Source organism: Nothobranchius furzeri, chromosome 16 (genome assembly GCF_043380555.1).
Source record: "Nothobranchius furzeri strain GRZ-AD chromosome 16, NfurGRZ-RIMD1, whole genome shotgun sequence".
In the NCBI taxonomy this organism is placed as follows: domain Eukaryota; kingdom Metazoa; phylum Chordata; class Actinopteri; order Cyprinodontiformes; family Nothobranchiidae; genus Nothobranchius; species Nothobranchius furzeri.
Genome location: NC_091756.1, coordinates 3,326,317 through 3,345,041, shown reverse-complemented (window position 1 = coordinate 3,345,041; position 18,725 = coordinate 3,326,317). Strand labels below are relative to the sequence as shown.

At 47.1% G+C, this 18,725-nt stretch overlaps 1 protein-coding gene across 3 annotated transcripts in view; it reads left to right on the top strand.

Annotated features, from left to right (window-relative positions):
* ryr2a (ryanodine receptor 2a (cardiac)) overlaps positions 1–18,725 on the top strand; it is a 710,821-nt gene that overhangs the window by 397,623 nt on the left and 294,473 nt on the right. For all 3 annotated transcript variants that reach the window (XM_070545357.1, XM_070545356.1, XM_070545355.1), the window contains 7 exons: positions 8,072–8,200; positions 12,529–12,633; positions 12,708–12,789; positions 12,938–13,096; positions 13,185–13,339; positions 17,118–17,333; positions 17,432–17,704. In XM_070545357.1, coding sequence (XP_070401458.1) covers positions 8,072–8,200; positions 12,529–12,633; positions 12,708–12,789; positions 12,938–13,096; positions 13,185–13,339; positions 17,118–17,333; positions 17,432–17,704 — 1,119 coding nt within the window. The remainder of the gene's footprint in view (positions 1–8,071; positions 8,201–12,528; positions 12,634–12,707; positions 12,790–12,937; positions 13,097–13,184; positions 13,340–17,117; positions 17,334–17,431; positions 17,705–18,725) is intronic.

Genomic DNA, 18,725 nt, shown 5'->3' with positions numbered 1-18,725 from the left:
AGAACGAGATCACGGATACAAGCGGCCGAAATGACTTTTCTCCGCAGGGTGGCTGGGGCCTCCCTTAGAGATAGGGTGAGAAGCTCAGTCATCCGGGAGGGGCTCGGAGTAGACTCGCTGCTACTGCTAATATTATGAACGACATGATACCCCCCCCCCCCCCCACCCGGATGGATATTGAAACATTTGCATACATTATAATTAAAAGTTCCATTTGTGACATGTAGCTGTGACTCCTTACTGCTGATAGATAGATAGATAGATAGATAGATAGATAGATAGATAGATAGATAGATAGATAGATAGATAGATAGATAGATAGATAGATAGATAGATAGATAGATAGATAGATAGATAGATAGATAGATAGATAGATAGATAGATAGATAGATAGATGATAGATAGTGTGAAGAGGTTCAGGAAAGTTGGATGTTAAATTTTCCTCACGAAAAGAATATTTGTGTTAAACAAAGGTCAGTTCCCTCTGTAAAGTCAGAGGTGCGGAAGAGGATTAGAGCCACTGAAAAGAAAAAAAGAAGAAAAGAAAGAGAATTCAGACTCTTTTCCCAGAATTCCCTGTCAGAAGTCTGAGAAAAAAGTAAGAATTATCTTTCTTTTTTCCTTGTCAGTGGCTCTAATCCTCTTCTATACAGAGTAGAAATAAAACGATAAAGTAAATATTAATACCCCCCCCCCCCCCCCCCCCGCTCTGAACGGTCAGCAAAATGTCCGCTCCCAACCCCGTGACCCCGTCTCACTCTGTGAAATGTTCAAAAGTGGGCCGCCCTGTAACTACACAGCATTTAAAGTGCAGACATATAATTTTACTTACTGATAAAAAGAAGCAGAAACATCATGGATGATCTCTTAGCGCAATCAATACCACAGCTTGCCCTCTTTGTCTAAATAATTCCACGACTAACATCCAGACACAAACACACAGAGGACACAGCTAAAGTTCAGTCAAAATGGCTGAACATCTATTATTGTGAGACTGAAGCCTTCCCCGGAGCTAGCCGCTAGAAGTAGCTCTATTATTATTCATCATTTAAGCATTTATTTACATCTAAATGGAAGAGTTACAAAGAATTCACCCTCTCAGAGTTAGCATCAGTGTACACTAGATCTGTTAAACCTAAAATGGTTTTATGAACAGGGCTGTAAACATGTTTATGTTTGCTGTGAAACTGACATTTTTAACATCAGAGTCCGACAGAGTTTGCTCACGTCTGCTACCGCCCCCTAGCAGATGAGGGGAGAACTGCATTTTTGTCTCTTCCATGCTGTGTTTACAAAATTCAGACCAAAAGGGCCCCTTGGTGTGAACACTCAATTCTGGGTTGGTTTCGACCATCTATGATGAACCCACCCTCAAACCTTTCATCCAGTCACAGAGCAGTAAGGTGGCCTGCCTTCCATTCCCACTAAACAACATTCATTTCCACTATACTTTCTCTCATACACATGTATTCTCATTTGCACATAAAAACACACTTTCTGGTTTAACAACATAAGGATATCAGAGATTAAAAATATGTTTTTCACGTATGTTTGTTTTATTTTTATTTTGATGATTATAACTGGCAACTCATGAAAATCCCAAATTCAGTATCTCAGAATATTAGAATGTTGTGTAAAGGTTCAATAATGAAAAGCCCTGGTGCCACACACAAGTATACAAGCAACAGGGAGAACCACACCCTGGAGAGGATTGTGAAACAAAACCCTTTCATAAATGGGAGGGAGATTCAGAAAGAGTGGCCTGCAGCTGGAGTCAGTGCTTCAAGAACCACCACACACAGACGTATGCAAGACATGGCTTCAGCTGTCGCATTCCTTATGTCAAGCCATTCTTGAACAAGAGACTGTGTCAGAATTGCCTTACCTGGGCTAAAGGCACAAAGGACCGGACTGCTGCTGATTGGTCCAAAGTTAAGTTATCCCATGAATGTTGCATTTTCTTTGGAAATCAACACCTGAGCAGTGCCACAGACTGATTGTCTCCATACCACATTGCTGTAATCTAGGCCAAAGGGGCCCCCAACAGGTACCGTGGGGCACACTGACGGGCAAATCTTCTGCGCAGATGCCACCGGTCCCTCCAACCACCACCAGCAGCCTGGATTGGTGGGGTGGGGTGGGAGCCAGTATCAAACTTACAGCCTTTCATTTACTGGACAGCCCGTTCTACCTCTGGAGCTACTGCTGCCCTTGGATCCCTGAGGAACACCACTCTACAGGGGAGCTGTGGAGGACACTGAGTAACCAGCTTTAACACAAAAACTCCTATCGGATGAAAAGGATCAAACCATTCCAGAGCCTCTCTCCAGATTCATCATCATCATCATCATCATTTTATTTATAGAGCACATTTAAAATCCAGCATGAGAGCTGGCCAAAGTGCTTTACATGCAAATAGAGAAAGGTCATAATCATCAAATCAAATAAAACAATAAAAACACAAATAAAACATTGGAGCAAAAGCAATAAAAACAAATCACAAACTGAAAGCAAATCCATTGAAGTGAGTCTTTAAACGAGATTTAAAAACCACCAGAGAGGGACCCTGCTGTACACCAAGAGGCGGTGCATTCCACAGCTGGGGGACGGCACAGATAAATCCTCGCTCTCACTGCGATTCATAGCGCATCCTGAGAGTGCAGAGGAGGAGTTCATCTGCTATCCTCTACGAGCGATTCGGAATATAGGGGGTGAGTAGATCAGAGAGAAAAACAGGTGCTAAGTTATTTAAAACCTTGTACACATACGTCAGAATCTTAAATTGTACCCGGAACACAACCGGAAGCCAATGTAGAAGTGCAAAGGCTGGAGGAATGTGGCTACGTCTGTTTGTTTTTGTCAGGAATCTAGCAGCTGCATTCTGGACTACCTGAAGACGGTTTGGAGCTGAGCTAGGAGCTTCAATAAGGAGGGCATCCGCGTAGTCAAGACGAGAAGTTATAAATGCTTGTAAAACTGATTCCAAATGCCGTTGCTTTAAAACTGGTCTAAGACAAGCCAGACGACGTAACTGATAAAAGCAAGACAACTGAATTTCTCTGAGGAACCATTGATAGGTCATCATCTAATTTTATTCCAAGACTTGTCACACACTGTTTGGGGTAAAAAATTAGGTCGAGATCGGACTGAGAGGCAGAGTGATTTTGAGGGTTGAAAACGATGGACTCAGATTTAAACTCATTTAGTTTGAGGTAATTGGCAGCTAGCCACCCCTTTACATCCTTCAGGCATGCAGTGATACAAGAGTTATCATGGAGAGATGGGTAAAGCCATCGGGGAATAGTTCAAAAACGGCACTAGACTCACCAGCGTCAATCCGAATCTCAGTCACACAGCGGATGTCCAGGCCATGAGAAACAATGAAGTCCTTTAAAACAAAAGTTTTCACCAATGATCTGGTGTTTACCAGCGCTATTTTGGCCGCAGTCACGGCAGCCTCCGCTTAACCACACACCCCATTTAGCAGCCAGCTTACTGAAGTTCAATGCCCGGTCTTCTCCCTCCTGCCCCTTACACCAACCACAGGAACCAGGTAGCTGAGAAAATCAGGACGACACTGTGAGCCAGACCCGCCTCTTAATAGAACAGCTAATCCCCCTTCAGACAGGCCATGAAAAACGGAAATGTTCCGGACTCTGTCCGTAAGACCTTTGTGTCTGAATACAAACATCCGGATAACGTTTTCCGTAATTTAACCGGACGACGCCCCTAGTAACAGGTCCGGACTTGATACGGACAAGGTGGCTGCTTCAGACTGGTGAGGTCGAGTTCCGGACAGGGAGGAGGGGGAGGGGACCGGGGGACGCTGTGCGTTTTCCTCTCCAATGTCGCTTTATGCTTGCTTAGTATGAGGATTGCTGTATAGTCACTGACACTAGTCAGTGACTTGATGCAATTAGCTGGGTTCCTTATATAGGAAACATTATTTCTGATTGGCTTAATCAACTGACCTGAATTGGAATGTTTATCATGTGAATTGCCTTGAGACGACTCTTGTTGTGATTTGGCGCTTTATAAATAAACTTGAATTGAATTGAATTGAATCTAGATAGCCCGCTGCTGTAGCATGCGGCGAACCACGGCAGCTCGCCTCCTACGGTACCGTCTAGACGCGCGACGGAGCGCTTCACACCGCTTCATTGATTCCTTTAACCATTGAGCTTCATCATCCAGGTCTCTTATGCATCTTCGTGTGCGCAGAATTCTGCTTAACATAAGTCCGATCCCATCCCCCCCCCCCCCCCCCCCCCCCCCCCGACATCTGGAACTTTTCCATGCTGTGTGAAGGCAGCCGAAAAGACAAGTTCCGGTACAAAAGTGGTGTGTCTGAAAACCCAGTTCTGGTTAAAAACTGGATTGAATTGTCCGCAAATGTTCCAGAATGTCTATCTGAAAAGGGCTCTAGTTGCAGACCAGCCTTAAACTCCACTAGCCTGTTCCCTCTGCACCTGTGGCACACTGTGCAGTGATGCAGCAGGTCCAGGATGGAGGCAAGCCAGCATCCAAGATAGAAAAGGTGAAGAGCGGCAATGTCCCTCACACTCAAACCTCACCAGATGCTGGCCACAGAGTTGAATATTGAATAGCGTTTACCGACCATAGGCTAGAAGAGAGTCAAACGCCTGAAGTGCTTTCCTTGTATTTGACTCCCAGATCCACGGAAAGCACTCATTAAACAGCAAAACAGTAATATCTGTCAATCAAATCAATCAATCAATCAAAGCTTTATTTATAAAGCGCCTTCCGCAACCCTGTCAGGAAGCCCAAAGCGCTGAACATGGTTCAGTTGAAGGTAAATATATTGAATAAATCAAAAATAAAAGCAATTCAAATTACAAAATACAAATTACAAAATAGGTGAAACATTCTGGTACAGGACAAATGTGTAAAACAATGGATTAGAGTCAACCAATGAAAACTGTGAAATGAATTCAACATAAAAGAGGGCCAAAATCAAACATGTTCTGTAAACGCCAAGCGGAGGAGGTGTGTTTTTAGGTGACTCTTAAAGACTGGCAGAGATGGGGACAGCCTAACTGAGGGTGGCAACTGGTTCCAGAGTAACGGTGCTAGGACTGAGAAAGCCCGGTCCCCGCGGGTATGACACCTAGAACGAGGGACAGCGAGCAGGCCTTGGTCAGAGGAGCGCAGAGCGCGTGATGGGGAATGTCTGTTCAGGAAAGTGGCGAGACAGGGGGGAGCACCACCCTGGAAGAAATGATAAACAAAGACGAGGATTTTGAAGTGTGAACGATAGCAAACTGGAAGCCAGTGCAGGGAGGCCAGAACCGGACTGATGTGGTCCCGTTTCCTGGTCCCAGTCAGGAACCTGGGGGCGCTGTTCTGCACAACCTGAAGGCGACGCAGTGATGACTGACACAACCCTGCTTAGAGAGAGTTGCAGTAGTCAAGCCGAGAAATTACAAAGGCATGCAGTACCCGCTCCAGGTGGGCTCTCAACAGCATATGCTTGATTTTTGCAAGGCGTCTCCGGTGAAAGAAACTGGACCGGATCACAGAATTGATGTGAACATCAAATTTAAGTCCAGCATCAAGTTTCACCCCCAAACTGGTAACAACTGGTTTTGAGTAGGGAGAAAGAGGGCCAAGATCAGCATAACGATCCACATTCCTACTGTTGGGGGTGAAAAACAATGAGCTCTGTCTTTCCCTCATTCAGATGTAGATAGTTGGCCATTAGCCAAGACTTCACCTTGTTAAGACAGGACACAAAGGACTGGATAGAGTGACCTTTCTCCTGACACAATGGAGAGTAAATCTGGCAATCGTCAGCATAGAGATGGAATGATAGGCCATGTTTACGAAAGCTTGACCCCAGAGGTAGCAGATAAATGGCAAACAAAAGAGGACCAAGGATCGACCCCTGTGGGACCCCCCAGCGGAGCCCCTCCCAAGAAGAAAAAACATCACCCAGTTTAACACAGAATGTCCTGTTGTGGAGATATGATCTAAACCAGTCCAGAGCAGACCCTTTGATCCCAACCCATCGTTCCAAGCGATCGAGTAGAATCGCGTGGTCGACTGTGTCGAAGGCTGCTGTCAGGTCTAATAACAGAAGCAGCACAGATGTACCCTGATCTAGTGATAGATAGATGTCATTTAGGACTCTCAGTAGAGCTGACTCTGTGCTATGGCCAGACCTGAACCCTGATTGGACAACCTCGAACAGATCAGAGTCAGCTAAATGTGAGACCAGCTGCTGATGAACGACTTTCTCAAGCAGTTTAGATGTAAAGGGCACGGTAGAGATAGGCCTGTAATTTTCTATCACAGAGACATCAGCACCAGGTTTCTTCAGGGTCGGCCGGATAACTGCTGCTTTCAAAGCAGCTGGGACCACACCTGTGCTGAGGCTCCCATTGATAATCTGACCAAGTGATGGGCCAAGACACGGAAAGGCAGCCTTCCAGAGACGAGGCGGCAGAACGTCAAGTGGAGAGCCAGATGGCTTCTGCCTCGCAACTAGCTTATTCAGCTCAGAGTATGAAACTGTACTGAGGGAGCTCAGGGTGGGTGGTGATGGAGGAACTGGAACAGGGTCAACAGAGTTACCAGAAATAGCTGCTCTAATGCCCGACACTTTATCAACAAAGTATCTGTGAAAAGCTTCAGAGTTTCCAGCAGCTGTAGGAGACATGAAGCTAGGCTCCTGATACACCAGAACAGAGTTTAGTGTTTTGTAGAGAATCCTGGGGTTCTTGGAGTTTGTCTCGATGATGTCTGCAAAATAGGCCGTTCTGGCAGCCCTCACTGCATCCTGATAAGCAACCAGAGATGCTCTGAACAACTCACGCGAGACCTGTAGGCCATCCTTTTTCCACTTTGTCTCAGAGGATCTACACGCCCGCCTACAAGCCCGTGTGACATCAGAGAGCCAAGGCTCCCTCCTAGGCCTAGACTTGCAAAGCTTGAGAGGGGCAACCACGTCCAGGACCTGATTACAAAGCACATCAAAGTGTTGTGAATAGTGATCAGCGTTAGATGGATCAGGGTTAAAGGTCTCTAACCTTAGAGACATACAGTCCACAAACTTTTAAATAGTTTCTGCATCCAGGGCTCTGAACCTAGTAGCGGGAGCTTCACACACAGGGACAGGACATGGCAGCGTAACATCACAGAGTATAGGAGAGTGGTCAGAGAACACCGGAGGCAAAGTCACAAGGTTCATGACAGGGAGACCAAAAGAGAGAACCAGGTCCAGGGTGTGACCCCTGGCATGAGTTGGGGATGATACCCATTGAGTTAGATTAAATGAATCTAGCAAATTAAAAAAACCTTTAGCAAGCACATTGTCAGGACAGCAGATATGGATGTTGAAATCACCAAAAAATAGGACATAGTCCTATTTTAGGATGCAGTCTGCCACAAGATCACAGAAATCATTAAGGAAGTTAGAGTTAGTTGTTCCATGCCCTCTTTCGTCTGCAGGCACCTCACTGACCTCTCGGGAAAAACGACCCAGAGCACGCTGGAAAACAAATTTAAAGAACTTTTTTCTTTTACATTTAATTCAATAATGAACATTTCAACGAGGTAAAACGTGTTTTGTATGTTTCAATATTAAGAAATAAACATCAATTAATCCATCAATTAATCATTCAACTTTTATTTGTGTAGCGCTTTCCATCATCCTCAAGGGGGATGCTAGGCGCTGAACACGGCACATCCATCCCTTTATTCATCCATCTGCCTACCAATCCATTTATCAGTCTATCATTTCATTCATTCAGACGTCCAACCATCGGTTTCGTTTGAGACATCTAAATCACAACATTTCCTTTTGTTTGTGAGAACATGAATTTGAAAAAAAGGTCTAATATCTGAGGACAAATGTTTTGAGTCATGATACAGAAAAACTAAACTAATGCTCCATGATCTGTGTGATTAAGTAGAATAATGACATCATGTTAATCCACCAGGTTTTGTTTTATTTTCATTATACGAGAAGTTGCTGTTGTTGAGTCCATTTTTTTTATAGTTGAGTCGTGTCGAGTGTCGTCATCATGCCTCCTGCTTTGCTTCCTTCCAGGAGTCTATCAGTGACTTCTACTGGTATTATTCTGGGAAAGATGTTATCGATGAGCAGGGCCAGAGAAATTTCTCCAAGGCGATAAAGGTGGCCAAGCAGGTGTTCAACACTCTCACCGAGTACATCCAGGTATGAGGACAAACCTTCTCTCCGCGGTTCATGCATGTGATTCATTCCTAACACTTCAGTCGTTTCAGAGACTTGTTAGCTCAGGATTAACTCTGATGCTGTTGTTAGAACCTTAAACTCTTACGGACTTTTGTCCAAATAAGCAAACGGCTTCAAGCCTGAAATGAGCTGTAGTGGTAGTCCGGTCTTAAGCAGCCTCAACAAAACCTTCTAGATCCCGCTCTAGACAAGCCTACTGCTCTATAGTGAAGACTCTACAGGTGGAAAATGACAGTATTTCCAACTAAATATTAGGCAGTTATGTTAACTTCAGACAGTAAAATAGTTCAGATAAAACATGTTTTTGGGAGCGGAAGCAGCTTGCCACGAATGAACCCAACCGTGAGTGTGATGAGTGGCAAACTGCTGATCGTGCTGATCGACCCAAACCGAAAACATGAAGACTCTCGTCTCGTCTCGTCTCTCGTCTTCCTCCGCTTATCCGGGTCCGGGTCGCGGGGGCAGCATCCCAACTAGGGAGCTCCAGGCCGTCCTCTCCCCGGCCTTGTCCACCAGCTCCTCCGGCAGGACCCCAAGGCGTTCCTGGACCAGATTGGAGATGTAACCTCTCCAACGTGTCCTGGGTCGACCCGGGGGCCTTCTGCCGGCAGGACATGCCCGAAACACCTCCCCGGGGAGGCGTCCAGGAGGCATCCTGACCAGATGCCCAAACCACCTCAACTGGCTCCTTTCGATCCGGAGGAGCAGCGGTTCTACTCCGAGTCCCTCCCGAATGTCCGAGCTCCTCACCCTATCTCTAAGGCTGAGCCCGGCCACCCTACGGAGGAAACTCATTTCGGCCGCTTGTATCCGCGATCTCGTTCTTTCAGTCATTACCCAAAGCTCATGACCATAGGTGAGGATTGGGACGTAGATCGACCGGTAAATCGAGAGCCTGGCTTTCTGGCTCAGCTCCCTCTTCCCCACGACAGATCGGCTCAGCGTCCGCATCACTGCAGACGCCGAACCAATCCGCCTGTCGATCTCCCGATCCCTCCTACCCTCACTCGTGAACAAGACCCCGAGATACTTAAACTCCTCCACTTGAGGTAGGACCTCTCCCCCGACCCGGAGGTGGCAAGCCACCCTTTTCCGGTCGAGAACCATGGTCTCAGATTTGGAGGTGCTGATCCTCATCCCAGCCGCTTCACATTCGGCCGCGAACCTACCCAGCAAGAGCTGAAGGTCAGAGCTGGATGAAGCTAGGAGGACCACATCATCCGCAAAAAGCAGAGACGAGATTCTCCTGCCACCAAACTCGACACACTCCACACCACGGCTGCGTCTAGAAATTCTGTCCATAAAAGTGATGAACAGAACCGGTGACAAAGGGCAGCCCTGGCAGAGTCCAACCCTCACTGGGAAAAGGTCCGACTTACTACCGGCTATGCGGACCAAACTCACGCTCCTCTGGTAAAGGGACTGAATGGCCCTTAACAGAAAGCCACCCACCCCATACTCCTGGAGCGTCCCCCACAGGGTGCCCCTGGGGACACGGTCATAAGCCTTCTCCAAATCCACAAAGCACATGTGGATTGGTTGGGCAAACTCCCATGCCCCCTCCATCACCCTTGCAAGGGTATAGAGCTGGTCCACAGTTCCACGGCCAGGACGAAAACCACATTGCTCCTCCTCTATCTGAGATTCAACTATCGATCGGACCCTCCTCTCCAGTACCTTGGAGTAGACCTTTCCAGGGAGGCTGAGGAGTGTGATCCCCCTATAGTTGGAACACACCCTCAGGTCACCCTTCTTAAAGATGGGGACCACCACCCCGGTCTGCCACTCCCTAGGAACTGCCCCCGATGACCACGCAATGTTGTAGAGACGTGTCAACCATGACAGCCCTACAACATCCATAGCCTTGAGATACCCAGGACGAACCTCATCCGCCCCCGGGGCTCCGCCGCTGTGTAGTTGTTTGACTACCTCAGCAACTTCTGCCCCCGAGATCGGACAGTCCATCCCCAGGCCTCCCAGCTCTGGTTCCTCCTCGGAATGCGCATTGGTGGGATTGAGGAGCTCCTCAAAGTATTCCTTCCACCGTCCGACTATAGCCTCAGTTGACGTCAGCAGCTCCCCATCCCCACTGTAAACAGTGAGTTGCTGCCTTCCTCTCCTGAGGCGCCGGACAGTTTGCCAGAACCTCTTTGGAGCCGATCGATAGTCTTTCTCCATGGCCTCACCAAACTCCTCCCACGCCCGAGATTTTGCCTCGGCAACTGCCACTGCTGCACCCCGCTTGGCTATCCGGTACCTGTCGGCTGCCTCCGGAGACCCACAGACCAGCCACGCCCTGTAGGCCTCCTTCTTCAGCCTGACGGCTCCCCGAACCTCTGGTGTCCACCAGCGGGTACGGGGGTTGCCACCACGACTGGCACCGGCCACCTTACGACCACAGCTAGCAACAGCCGCCTCGACAATCGCAGAGTGGAACAAGGCCCACTCGGACTCAATGTCCCCCACTGCTCTCGGGACGTGGTCAAAGCTCTGCCGGAGGTGGGAGTTGAAGACCGTCTTGACAGGTTCTTCTGCCAGGCATTCCCAGCAGACCCTCACTATGCGTTTGGGTCTGCCAGGTCTACGCGGCATGTTCCCTTGCCATCTGATCCAACTCACCACCAGGTGGTGATCAGTTGACAGCTCCGCCCCGCTCTTCACTCGGGTGTCCAAAACATACGGCCGCAGGTCAGATGATACGACTACAAAATCTATCATCGACCTGTGACCTAGGCTGCCCTGGTACCAAGTGTACCGGTGGGCATCCTTATGTTCGAACATGGTGTTCGTTATGGCCAAACTGCGGCTTGCACAGAAGTCCAATAACAAAACACCGCTCGAGTTCTGATCAGGTGGGCCGTTCCTCCCAATCACACCCCTCCAGGTCAAGCTGTCATTGCCCACGTGAGCATTGAAGTCCCCCAGCAGGACAATGGAGTCCCCTGATGGAGCACTATCTAGCACTCGTCCCAGGGACTCCAAAAAGGGTGGGTACTCTGAACTGATATTTGGCCCATAAGCACAAACAACAGTCAGGACCCGTTCCCCGACCCGAAGGCGCAAGGAAGCTACCCTCTTGTCCCCCGGGGTAAACCCCAACACACAGGCAGAGAGTCTCGGGGCTAACAAAAAGCCAACCCCAGCCCTCCGCCTCTCACCCGGAGCAACTCCAGCAAAGTAGAGTGTCCAACCCCTCTCCAGGTCTCGGGTTCCAGAGCCAATGCAATGTGTCGAGGTGAGTCCGACTATATCTAGCCGGTACCGCTCAACCTCTGCCACAAGCTCTGGCTCCTTCCCCGCCAGCGAGGTGACGTTCCATGTCCCAAAAACTAGTTTTCTTGTCCGGGGATTGGACCGCCAAGGCTCCCGCCTTGGTCTGCCACCCGATTCACATTGCACCGGACCCTTCATGTTCCTCCTGCGGGTGGTGGGTCCACAGTTGGACGAGCCCATGTATCCGGTTCGGGCTGGGCCCGGCCGGGCCCCATGGGCGAAAGCCCGGCCACCAGGCGCTCGCTCACGGGCCCCAACCCCAGGCCTGGCTCCAGGGTGGGACCCCGGTAACCCTCCGGGCCGGGTACTCCGACTCTTCGTTTTAACCACCATGAAAGATCCTTCGAACCGTTCTTTGTCTCACCCTTCACCTAAGACCAATTTGTCATGGGAGACCCTACCAGGGGCACTAAGTGCCCCAGACAACATAGCTCCTAGGATCATTAGGGCACTCAAACTCCTCCACCACAATAAGGTGACGGTTCAAGGATGAAGACTCATCAAACATAATATTGTTTCTGCTGATAGTAAACAATTTAGTTTTGTTCCTACTTTATAGTGTTTTTTTAGCCATTTTTATTCTGATGAAGCGCCTCTGGATTTTATCTTGAGAGGCGCCATGTAAGATTGTTTCTTCTTCTTCTACTACGGGTGAAAGTAGAAGCATGAGAAACTGGTGCAGATTTCATGTGTGTGAGTAATCCAGCATAAAAGGTGACACTAATCTCATTCGTGCAAATCCAGATGTCTCCGCCTTAGTTTGTTACAGCTGTGAGGATTATGAAAACCCCACACTCAACATCTCAGACTGTCTCACTCAAGTCAGCTAACTAATCCAGAACAGCTGCAGAGGGTTCCTGAGGCTTTAGATGGTCTCTCAGTTTGAGCTGGGTTACTGACATAAATGGAATTTTGTTCCATTTTTGAAGTGTTGTTGCCTGTAGACGAATATCCCAGGAGGCAAGGTGGTTGTGGTGCATCAGAATCAACCTGATGTGATGGTTCTGCTGCTGCAGGGTCCGTGCACGGGCAACCAGCAGAGTTTGGCTCACAGTCGACTGTGGGACGCTGTGGTTGGTTTTCTACATGTCTTCGCTCACATGCAAATGAAACTGTCACAGGTCAGTACAGCTCAAGTGCTTTGAGTCATTTGACATTGTTAACATGGAAGCTCATCTCCTGTTCTTTACCCCAGGACTCCAGTCAGATCGAGTTACTTAAAGAACTGATGGATCTGCAGAAAGACATGGTTGTGATGCTGCTGTCCATGCTGGAAGGTACGTCTGCAACATCTGAAGGAGCTGTAAATGAAAAGAGCAGACAGACATACTAACAATGAGTGTTTTATTTTCACATCACCATCTTAAGGCACATCAAATACCATCAGAGTAAATATCTGTAAAATGAATCATTTTATCGTCACAGGTAACGTTGTGAATGGGACTATTGGGAAGCAGATGGTGGACATGTTGGTAGAATCTTCAAACAATGTGGAGATGATCCTCAAGTTCTTTGACATGTTCCTCAAACTGAAAGACCTGACCTCCTCAGACGCCTTCATGGAGTACGACCCTGACGGGAAAGGTGACGCTCCTCGACATGTTCTCTTGTGTAAAATGAACTGCATGCCAAGAGCAGCTGCTGATTTCGAGGTGTGTGGGTGAATCTGCAGGTGTCATCTCCAAAAAGGACTTCCATAAGGCCATGGAGAGCCATAAACACTACACCCAGTCTGAGACTGAGTATCTGCTGTCCTGCGCCGAGACTGATGAGAACGAAATCCTGGACTATGAAGAATTTGTGATGCGCTTCCATGAGCCAGCCAAAGTAATTGTATAATGTTTACTAGGGTGGGTGGTTTAACAATAAAGATGATAACTTTAAGCACTTTTAAGCAATGCACTGAGCAGACGAAAACTCTAGACGGTAAAAAAGTGCAGCAGAAATCTTGATTCAGACTCCCATGAGTGATGCTCATCAGTGAGGGCATCTCAGGTTAGCCTGGCCAGCCATGCCATCATTCCTTAAGGCAATCAAAGGGCCAGATAACCCCACGCCCTGAAAATCCTAACTGAGCCAATCAGTGCTGAGCAGCGTAGGTCACACACCGTGGCGCTCAGTTTCTCATCAACAACGAAGCGGCGTTCACTGCGGCTCTTTCCTCTGCTCTAAACGACTTGGACACGTCCTTAAAACCAAAACAAGAAGAATTGCTAAAAGCCTTTCTGCTAAAGAAAAATGTTGCATCGTCGCCAGACACCATCTTTTACCACAGCGAAAAAAACTACAGCGTCACTCACGTGAGACAGTTGTCATTTCTGCCTTTTTACTGATTGGTTATTTTTGGGCTGGTTAGTCCCGCCCCTCATGGTGCTTTCTGACCCCCTCAGCATCCAGACATCTGTGTAGAATAGACCTCTGTGCACTGTTGTGCAAGGAGGAACAGGAGTGCCGCCAGTTCCCTGTAAAATGACCTCCTGCGGCCCACAAATGTGCGTACGTCTGCTCACTCAGTCAGACAGAGTTCACGAGGGCCCAACATCCACAGGTGGAGGTTGTGCTTACAGCTCCACACCATGCAGGACCAGAACAGAACAGTCCCCTGCATCACTGTGAGTCAGAAGGTCATTAGAAACCCTAAGAAGAGCTGTTTCAGTAGAATGAGCTCTACAAAAACCTGACTGGAAGCTATCATAGATGTTACAGGGTATCTGCAGGTCCTTAAAAAGTCTTAAAAAGTCTTAAATTTGCTTTTCCAAATTTAAAAATGACAAATAATCCTTAAATAGTTTCCAAAGATCTTAAATTACCAAAGACCTAGTAAACAAGATTCTTTTATTTCCATAAAATTTTCGTGAATTTCTAGTTAGTTCAGCATTTTTTGTGTATGATATTGCGTAAGCGGAACCGTACACATTCGGTTGGTTGTGTTGGTTGGGCTATTTTTAGATGAGCATGCTAGTGGGAGTTTGCGCCATGGGGAAGTGCAAAATTAATGGTAACTGGATGGCTAATCCCACGTTCACGACGTGGTTAGCACCGGATCCAGGCAATAGCCGGAAATTATAGCTGAAATTTAATTAAGAAAAATAGCTTAAATTTGGTCAAAGTGGCCTTAAAACAGGTCTTAAAAAGTCTTACATTGGCTCCCTTAAACCTGCAGATACCCTGTGTTATGTTCATCAAGAGCAGCTGTGAGTTGTTTAGCCACAACCTTTTCCAAGATCTTGGAGATGAACGGAAGTTTAGAGATGGGTCTGAAGCTGCTATGGAGAGAGGGGTCGAGACTCGGTTGTTTAAGAAGCGGGTGGATTACAGCGTTCTTAAAGTAAGCAGGGACCTGACCAGAGACCAGAGAAGCATTAATTATAGAGAGCACGCTGGGACCGATGGACTGAAAAGCACTTTTATCCCCTTCTGCTTTTGATGTCCGTCCCTCTGGTGATTAAACTTTTATTCTTGGGGGGGGGGGATAAGTTTTTTCCCTCTCTCTCTTCTCTATAGGAAGATCTTTTGTGACATCCAGTGCTTTAGTACCGGGACTTTGTTTCCAGGGTACGATGAGTACCGGTAGTTTTTCCAGTCATTTATTAGTCAAAATCTCAGATTTCTGAAAAAAACATCAGCCCATCTCCATTATGAGCCACCCACAGTGCCCCCAGCGCTGTCCTCCATATGTTAGAGGAGGAGAACTGCTGATTATCGATGCACTTCACTGCTGACGCACACGCTCCCGCTGCCACGTCTGCTCTGCTCCCTGACAGATGCGACTGTCCTGGCGCGGGGGCCGCCACAGACGCTTTCTCCGTGCAAAAGACGCATCGCTGCCGTGAAGTCCTCCGTCTTATATTGTCTTTGGGTTATAGCCTTTCAATCCATGCTATCAATAGTCATAATAATATTGGTGTTTATATAAATAATATGTAGGAAAACATCCACACATGTTAGCCTAACTGTCTATTTAGTGAGAGAGAGAGAAATGATTTCATATTAGACAATGATCATAGCATTAGCTGTAGTCTTATCGACATTATTTTCATTGTGTCATTTCCCACTTAGACCAGCATAAATCCTAATTTGCTAATAAGATGGATTTCTGGATCCAGCTGCTTCTGCTGAGGGAAGCTTCTCAACCTGAGGCTCATCTAGAACAACACCTGAGTAGTCTGGCTATCATCAGCCCCTCTCAGAAGTAACACCGCATCAGATGGTCTCATAGACGACTGTGCATTAAGAAAAAGGAGTTGTGTCTCTTCTGTTGTTAAGACGCTCTTTGAATCTGTGCCTCCTAAGTTGTAAATCTAAATGACCCCAATGAAACAGTCATGCTGCAATGGGGAGACCCTCAAATCCCACTTGAAACCAAATAATCGTAGGCCTCCAGATGTTCGAAAGCCTTTCATTTTCATGAGTGAAGGGTGCAGGGCTTTCTGTTAAGTAAGAAACAATATCTCCTCAGCAGATTTGTGAAAAAACAAAACAAAACAAACACGGGCGAATCGGACCAACATTTTCTGTCGTCCCAGAGCTCATGCGGGCTTCTCATAACCTCGTTTTGTCTTCACTAAGCTAAACCTCCTCCTGTCTTTGGATGATGAAGTGTTTATGTATCAGGGAATTTGTACGTAAACTTATGAGGCCATGGACAGCCCGTCAGAGGCAGACTGACGTCCCAAATGTAAAACAGATTGGAGAAGCAGTGCTCGTTCAACTGAGCTTCCCTGGGTCATTCATCCCCTCTGCAGTAAGAGCGTGTAAGTCCTCAGTTTAACTGGTACTGGCATCATCCTGGTACACACAGTAACATGGATTAAATGTTCAATATGTGTTCAATACTCGTGCATTACTAGATTTACACACGCTGTGTCCCTTACAGTACGCTGCATTCTTCTGACCCACGTTTCATTTTTATTTGTGGTTTTTAGTTGTTAAAGGTTACAATAATAAAAGTACTTTTTTAAAATGTATTTATTTTTTTCTAATTATTCTCCAAGTGTTGGTGCTGCTGTAACAAGTGAACTTCCCCACTGTGGGATCAATGAAGTCTACTATATTTCTCCAGGGGAGCCGGGCTGCCATGCAACTCAAACCCTGTTTCCACCCGTTTCTGATCCTTTTAGAATCATGTGATCAGAGTGGAGCATCCCTAACCCTAACCCTAACCCTAACTGGAGGGATTTGAGACAAGCTTCAATTATGCGAGTCAAATTTGACCTCGACGGCAACTCACTTTGGTCTTGGCTGGATGTGGGCTAGCTATTAGCTTACCCATGCCCAACAAAGACCAAAGTGTGTTGCTTCTGTCTTAAATCAGCTCCATTCTTCTAAATGTAACAGTAGTTCATTGAAGTTGTAAACTTTGCACTGCTTCCAGTTTGGCTTTGACAGAAATGTCCTTTTGGAGTTGACCCCAGAATGCTTTGGAAGTGCATTATTTACCTGCTGCTAATTGCACTTGTTTAGCGTCTGTATGATCCACACCTCACAGGGGTGTGGAAGGCCATGGTGAAATCTTGGAAACTGGCGTTGCTTCGTTATCTCTCTTGCTAAAAATGCAAGTAAATAAAACAAAACAAACTTTTTTTAACTGATTGTTCTCTTCAAGGACATTGGCTTCAACGTGGCAGTTCTGCTGACCAACCTTTCAGAGCACATGCCTCACGACACACGGCTGCAGACCTTCCTGGAGCTGGCAGACAGCGTCCTCAATTACTTCCAGCCTCACCTAGGCCGGATTGAGATCATGGGCAGCGCTAAGCGGATTGAGAGGGTGTACTTTGAGATTAGCGAGTCCAGTCGAACGCAGTGGGAAAAACCTCAGGTGAGGACGTCTTGCATTATCACGTTGTCCTTAACCGAAGATCCTTAGTCACAGTGTTGCCCTGGAAAATATAACCCAACCTCTTCACGTTTACCCAGGTTAAAGAGTCCAAGCGTCAGTTCATATTTGATGTGGTGAACGAAGGGGGTGAGAAGGAGAAGATGGAGCTGTTTGTGAATTTCTGCGAAGACACAATATTTGAAATGCAACTGGCAGCTCAGATGTCCGACGCTGGAGAGCGCTCAGCTCTGAAGGAGGAGAGTGAGCAGGAAAGACCAGAGGAGGAAACCCCTGCGATGGGCTTCTTCTCCGTTACTACAGTCCGCGTGGCCCTGCTTGCCCTTCGTTACAATGCCATGCTGCTCATAAAGGTTTGTAACACGCACCGCACCAACTGCCTTACAGCATACGGACGTACTTCCATTATTACAGAAGGACATTAGAATATTTTGGCTTACTGGACATGTTTAATTATTTTGTGAGTCTAATATCAGAACTTTCAGTAAATCTCACTTAATCAGAAGAAAATAAGGTTAAACTCCAGGTCAGGTAGTTCAAAAGTCCTCTGGTTGAGCTAGTGGTGCTGATGAGGCATCGGTCCGCCTACAGAGAAGTGAGTAAGAGAATCGATAAAGAATTGAATCAATCTGAACTGCAGGTGACTTGCGAGGGTAAATGATCTTGACTAGACACCTCTCTCCCCTTGTCCTTCATCACACTAGGTGAAGAATACCGTAGGTTAAAAATGAAAAAGGTGCAAAAAGCTTCAGAACCAGAAGGCATCAGCTTCAGGCTTGTAAGGTGCAGCACAGATCAAACGTGTGGCATCATGGGACACGTTTAATACGACCCTGAAGCTTGGGAAAGTAGCGCAGCTGTGGAAGACCTCCTTCACATCTGAAAAACCTCAGCAAGTACCGGCCAGTAGCAATGAGCTGATGAAGACCCTGGAGCAGCAGTGTTCAGTTTTGGGCCTGGAGGGACGGTATTCAGCACGTTTTAGTTTAACTCTGTTTCAACACACCTGATTTCAATCAGCAGGCAATTAACAGGCCTCCTGATGAGCTGCTGCACACTGAATCAAGTGTGTTGGAGCAGAGAAACCACTAAAACATGCTGGATACCAGCCCTCCAGGACCAAAATCGAATACCAGGAGAGATTGGTTCTCAGCCATCCTCGCCCCCTGCTAAAGACTTCATTGGATCCGATGCAGTTCGCTAACCAGCCAAGCATCCAGGTGGATGACTCACCTGCAGGATTTTGTGGACTGGTGTCAGCAGAACCACTTCCTGATTGGGAAAGACCAAAGAGCTAGTGGTAGATTTCTACAGACACAGGCCCTCTGCTTTGGTACGTTGAGGTAGTGGGTTCTTAGAAGTACCAGGTGTTTA